Below are 6,182 nucleotides of genomic sequence, written 5' to 3'. Positions count from 1 at the left end.
AGTATAATCTTCACTCAGGCAGTTTTCATCTGCGTACAAGTCCTCAGTAGGAAACAACGTCTTTCGGATCTTTCTTTTTGTGGACGTGAACATCTTCTTTGGACGAACGGGATTCTCCAGGTGCTTTTTGAATTTTTCCACGATCACTTCGTGTCCTTCTGGGTAGTCGAGCAGTGCGATTAAATGCAGTCCACTGGCAAAGTGGAATGCATCTCTCGCAACACTTTGGAAAATCCTTTCAGCGAGCTCTTCTGACACCTCAGAGAGTACGTCCACATTTATATCTCCAGTTTTTCTCAGTAGCAAAATCAAAATTTTGCTGTGTTGTTCCTCAAATGTGGGTCGGACAAGATGCAGAGTTGGTTCATCTGCAGTCTTCTCAATTACCTCCCACAGAAGTTCGCTGAGAAACTTTCTTTTCTTATAATCTGGGCTTCTTTGGCCAGGATGGACTTTGTTGGACAATGTCTTTTTGACTTTTGTCCAAAAAGAGACCTTAGGCCTCACATCCATTTCCCTCTGTGGGCTTTCGTCAGTCATCTTTATTGTGGTGAGCTAAAACGTTCAAATGGATCTTGTGTTGGCTGATTTGTGGTAACTGATCAGAGAACTAACTGATCAGTTGGTTATGTCATGGACTCTATGACATCATAAAGTCATCCTCAGAAGGGCCTCATGACACAGACATCATTTGAAGTCATGCTGATGACATCATTGTCAGAAGCATGGCAACTGTTGCTAAGGGTAAAAATAGCACGCAGTGAGCATGGGTTAGGGTTAGGGTTAGGGTGTCAATAGAACCACAACACGACCTGGTGGGCCGGTCTATCAGTCAAACTTCTTGTGATGCCCACTGGTGTGTGCTCACAAAAGTGAAAAAAGAGCATGCATTTCTTTAAATATTTATGGAGTCATGATAAGAAGATATTTTATTTGTTAACAGGGGTTAGACACGATGGGTGTCTACCGGTTAGACACGATGGGTGTCTACCGGTGTTTCACCGGTAGGTGGTGTATTGGGACTCTGACCTGCCTGTTGCTCTGCCGTTTCTCATAAGCTAAGAGAAATTGGAGTAACACAAACTGCGTCTCCCGTGTGCTCATTTACTTGAGGTGAGAATATCCCTAAAGTTTATTTTAACTACGTACTTTTATTATTTGGTACTGTTTGAGGTTGTGGAAAAAATTAATCGGCAAGCACTGTTAGATGAAAATCACTCATTCAGGTTTATTCAATACCAAAGACAAAAGATTAAAAACTCATAAACAGGTCAGATTAAAGGTCCAAGAGAGCCTCAGAGTTGGTTCTGTGTGGATTCTGACAACAAAACAACAGTTTTATACCAACAATAAGAAAGGAGCAGCTGCAGAAAACAGCATCTTACCTTGGGTGTGTTGCCTACAGAGGTTCATTTGGTGATTAAAAATGTCCCTCAGTCAAACCCTCAAAAGCTAATTGCTAATAAAACTGTCTTTTCACACAGCGCTGTATCCAAGCAAGTCTAAAAACATTTTGTCTGCCAGGAATCCTCTGCTCCCTTTATCTGCCTTGCGCTCTTTCATCTTAATTTGTATTTTCCTCCCTTAGCTCATTAATATTAATATCTAAGGTGTTATCCAGATGACTTCCAGCTCCTTTCAAAAACCAAACATACAAATGGAGGATATTCTGAAGGTAAATAAGAACTGACTGGCATTAAATAAAAAGAAGACATTAACAGATCCTCATTTGGACTGAAATCTGAGAATGCTGCCAGTCATGTGCCACTAGAGGGCGCCACGTGATGTTTTATTCTGCTAACAGTCGTAGCAAACCTATAAACACAAGGTATTAAAAACTTCACAAAAATTCTAATAAGAATAAACAGAGAGGACATATCCTCCACACAGTGTTGTACAACAACTACATATTAAAATTATTCATACATCAACATCTTAGTCATAGAAACGCTTGCTGCCTCTGAAGTTAATCCATCTTCTTGGCTGCAGAGCCAGCGCTCCTCTTGTAGCAAGCGATCTGAGACATTAGGACAAAGCTGAGACATGTGGACAGTATGTGACACAAAGTAGTTAAAGATCCTCCGCTCTCCTGTAAGAAAAACGTTTCACAAAGCCGGAGTTTAAAATCCCAAATAAGTCAGAAAAAGAGTACAGCATCAAACTGTTTCCGACTGCTTACCTGTGCAAAAACAACGGCAGCACCAAGAGCACCTGCACATGACAGCAACGCCGACAGGCTGGACAGCTGCCCTGTGTGGCCCTTCTGGTGGTTTGTTACTGTTTGCACAACCTGGAAAAAGTAATAAGGACACACATCTGTCCGCATAAGAGAGTCCATACATCTGCAGAAAGAAGAGACTGATAGATCGCTACCTTGCTCAAAATGAAAGCTGCCGGAGTGGAGGTGTACATCACTCTGACGACGGCCGCAGCCGCAAACGAAACCAGGAGGAGGATTACGCCACCAAAACTCAAGAGCAGCAGCATTCCTGACACGCACATACACACACATTTCTAAGATTTAAATCGTACTCTTCACCCTAGCAATACGAGAAAGAAAGCGAGACCTTTTTGAATTGATAGTTACAAACATGGTTAAAAAGTTTGTTAATTTGAAAAGACACCACAAGGTGGCACTGCAGGAAAGTCTGCAAGAATCTAAAAAAAAAAAAACTTCTAACAGTTATCCAGTTCAGACTTGCAGCCTAAAAATGTAAGACTTTAGATTAATACCAAAATCCTAAAAATATATCATTTAGCCCTTTCACTTATTGCAGCTTCAGAATCATTGGCCAGGCTTTAGTGCTGTGTACAACCCTGTGGCTGGGTATGGAAATTAGCAACAGAAAATATATTGTGGTTGCTTTTGAGCAAAAACAACCTGAGCAGCGAGACATGTTGCCCAAAAAGTAGTGAAGTGAATCATCACAATACCACCTTCAGTGCTATCAGTGAGTGGCAGTGTGCAGCTGTATTTTCTTTTAAAGTGCTGTGCATACACACATTTCACTACTTTCTGAAAGATTTAACCTATAAAAAGTTTGCCAGTTAAAAAAAACACCTGTAGCAGATTAAGGTAGTCATGGATGATCCCAGCCGTGGGATATCTCTACGTCGAGGTGTATAATTCATTAACTATGAACTGATGATAAAACAATAATCAGCATGTCCGCTTCCCTTCATTTTCTAGATTTAGGATGAGTACTGATTCAAATCTGACCTTTGAGGGTTTCACCGCGATAATGCAGGATGAGGAAGATGATGGTTGCCGTCTGAGCCAAGGTGAAGAGCCTCTCAGCCCAGGCACTGTGCAGAAGTTCAAACAGAAAACGCAGACACACCAATAAACATACTCTGCCAGATATTAAATAGAAAAAGCTTCTTACTCTGCAGTGTTTGGACACTAATAGAACCAGAGTCTTTGAATCTGAATGCAGTCATAATGGGGAGTGCGGAACTGATAAGCTGAATATTCAGAAAATGGACGGCCACCCAGGAAACTCTGCAACCAGCTGCACTCCCACTGATGGCTGTATTCATAAAGAAAGTATTTACAAATTAACCATCGAAGTGCAGCAACACGGACATGAATAGCAAGTTAAATGATAAATTAAACTACAAAGTAAAATAGAACCAGATTGGATTAAATCAGTCCTCAAAACTATTGCATCAAAAAGCCGGTAAAGAGAAATATGAAAACAATTTATTATGCAATCCTGTTTAATAATACACACTTAATCTAAGAAAATTAAGAAAATATGTGGAAAAGTAATCAATGGATTAAATTACAAAACAACTATGAGTTACAAAAAAGTGGAGGAAACTGAAAGCTGAATCGATTTAGTTTAAAATGCCACAAAAATAACATTTAATAATTCAGCTCAATAGTCATGTCATTTGGTTATGTCTAAATATAAAACCCTCACCCTTACTGTGGGAAATTCCTGTTATGTTTCTGTTTTGAAAGAAGTAGTTCATATAAGTACAGGTTGAAACCCTAAAATCAATTTAAGAAATCAGTAGCAGAGAAATGAGTTCATCCATCCATCAAATCCTACGCATGTCTGAGGATCTCAGAAAAGAATATCTAGTCCCTCTGCCTCAGATCCCACTAAGTGTGAAATGCCCAGAAATCCTTCAACAGGCAGGTCCCTGAAGGCATCCTGACCCAAAGCCTGACTGGAGTCCTTCTGATGAAGCGGCTCTGTGCCACTGTGAACCAGGACGGAGGGTCTTCACCATATTTCTAAGACAGAGCCCAGCCACATGTAGATGAAGCTCAATTCTGTTCTATTTTATTTTCTTCCCTCTTTTTCATTTTTACTCAATCAATTCACAACACAGTAAGTACCTTACTACAAATAAATCTAATGAATGTACAGAAATACATAACCCATCTAAAGACAGACTCAAATTCAGGTACATTCATTCCACTTCAGTCTTACTGATAATTGTAAAAGCTTTCTTTATAAATGCATGAAACAAGTTGCTTTAAAATAGAACAAACATTACTATTCTTATCTGTAGTCTGGTATTCAGTTATTTACAAATAACTGAATACCAACCCTTGACTTCCTTATTAAGTGTTTATTGATTACTTACAAGAATGGGAAGTTGTTGGCTGCAGCGTAGACAACCGGACATGATAAAGCATAGAGCTGCAGCAGGAAGGCAGTCAGACTCAGGCCTTCTGCACTTCCTCTCCACAGCAGCTTCAGCAGCTGAGGGAACTGTGCTGCTCACGACAGATGACAGACATGGAAACAGAAAATGAGAGCGGAAACCTACAAAAGTGCTCTGGAGCTATTCATGATGTCTTTTATGCTTTACGTACTTAAGTAAATGTGTTTGGTTATCTTGTATGCAGCTTGCTGAATTCATCAAACATGACTGCATTGTAAAGTGGAAGCTTGCTGAAAGCCCCAGCTTCTGCATGCAGGCAGCATGATAATGACGTGGCCTGATGTCTTTGTTTAAAGATTGAGACATAATCTGCCACTGTTGTTTATCTGAGTTCACTGGCTCTTGTTCTAATTAGATCATTGCTTTCCGTCACAAAGTAACGAAAAGTCAAAGAGCAAATTTAGATGAAGGCTCATTGGAAATAAAGACAGCCCTGCAGTGCCTTGGAAAAGTAATCATTCCCATTTAGTGAGGTTGGATGGAAAACATAAAAAGTTTTAAGCTTTGGTACTGGATTTTGAAATCATATATTTTGATATAAATAATTCCATGTTCTAGTTGGAGATGGCCATCTGTTTAGGGCTGCTAAGAAGTTCTCCCACCTGAGCTGGAGGTCTCTGCAGCTCCTCCAGTGATAAGGCTAACATCTTGGCTGCTTCTGATAAATGTTTTTGTTTCTTGACCTGATAGTTAAGCTGAACATTTTTATTTGATGGACCGAAACGTCGCAGGCTGTTCTATAACCTAAACCTGCATTAACCTTCTCCATAACTTAATGCCTGACTGGTCTGCTGTGTTCTTTGGTTCCAGTGATTCTGTTTCTGTTTGCTAATTTTCTCTAATAAACTTCTGAGGCCTTCATTATAGGATGCAGGTGGTTTATTTATTTTAATTCCATGAACTCTGAACTATTTTGGGACATGAGAAAGTAAAGAGCAGGACATACACACGCAAGCTGCACTTTTATTTCCAAAATATATAGATATATTTTGCAATTTCCAAATGAAGCTGTACTTGATCAGTTACATTAAATCACAATAAAATAAACGGAAGCTTGTGGCTTTAATATGAGGAATGTGTAAAAGTTTAGGGTTTCAAGCCACTGCACATCTTTTTAAAAAAAAATTAATAATACATTTTTGTTATTTTCTGATATAAAACAGTCTTACCCAAAAATGTGTCCAGTATGATCCAAAATCCGACAATTTTGTTCAACACAAACTTTAGACAGGGAGCTGGAAAATAATAATTTTAAGAAATAGCGATTTAAAAAAAAAATGCAGATCACATCAAATTATTGAACCGCACAATAAGTAAGGTTTAAATGCTATGTCCCCATGCATGGCTGATTAAAGTCGTAATACGTTTGCAAGAGCGACATGTTCCCCTCCCCCCTGCGGCCGACATATGCCGCACATCTGGAACCCCCCCCCCCCCCCCACCTTTATTATTTCTCCCCACCAACCACTCCTCCCTCTCAAGCAACCCGCAAACAAACC

The 6,182-nt window shown here is 39.7% G+C and overlaps 1 protein-coding gene across 1 annotated transcript in view; it reads right to left on the bottom strand.

Moving 5' to 3' along the window:
- Nucleotides 1–1,203: 1,203 nt before the first annotated feature.
- Nucleotides 1,204–6,182, bottom strand: part of LOC106938918 (mannose-P-dolichol utilization defect 1 protein-like) — a 9,737-nt gene continuing 4,758 nt past the window's right edge. The window contains exons 2-7 of the mRNA XM_015021122.1: nucleotides 5,853–5,918; nucleotides 4,603–4,735; nucleotides 3,221–3,306; nucleotides 2,374–2,489; nucleotides 2,180–2,290; nucleotides 1,204–2,089 (exon numbers count right to left, since the gene is read on the bottom strand). Of these exons, the coding sequence (XP_014876608.1) occupies nucleotides 1,967–2,089; nucleotides 2,180–2,290; nucleotides 2,374–2,489; nucleotides 3,221–3,306; nucleotides 4,603–4,735; nucleotides 5,853–5,918 (635 nt within the window). The 3' untranslated portion in view covers nucleotides 1,204–1,966. The remainder of the gene's footprint in view (nucleotides 2,090–2,179; nucleotides 2,291–2,373; nucleotides 2,490–3,220; nucleotides 3,307–4,602; nucleotides 4,736–5,852; nucleotides 5,919–6,182) is intronic.

This window comes from Poecilia latipinna, unplaced genomic scaffold (assembly GCF_001443285.1).
Source record: "Poecilia latipinna isolate Pla-1442-1.1 unplaced genomic scaffold, P_latipinna-1.0 Scaffold2727, whole genome shotgun sequence".
NCBI classification, from domain to species: Eukaryota; Metazoa; Chordata; class Actinopteri; order Cyprinodontiformes; family Poeciliidae; genus Poecilia; species Poecilia latipinna.
Note: the sequence above shows the minus strand (reverse complement) of the source record. Positions and strands in the feature narration are given on the sequence as shown.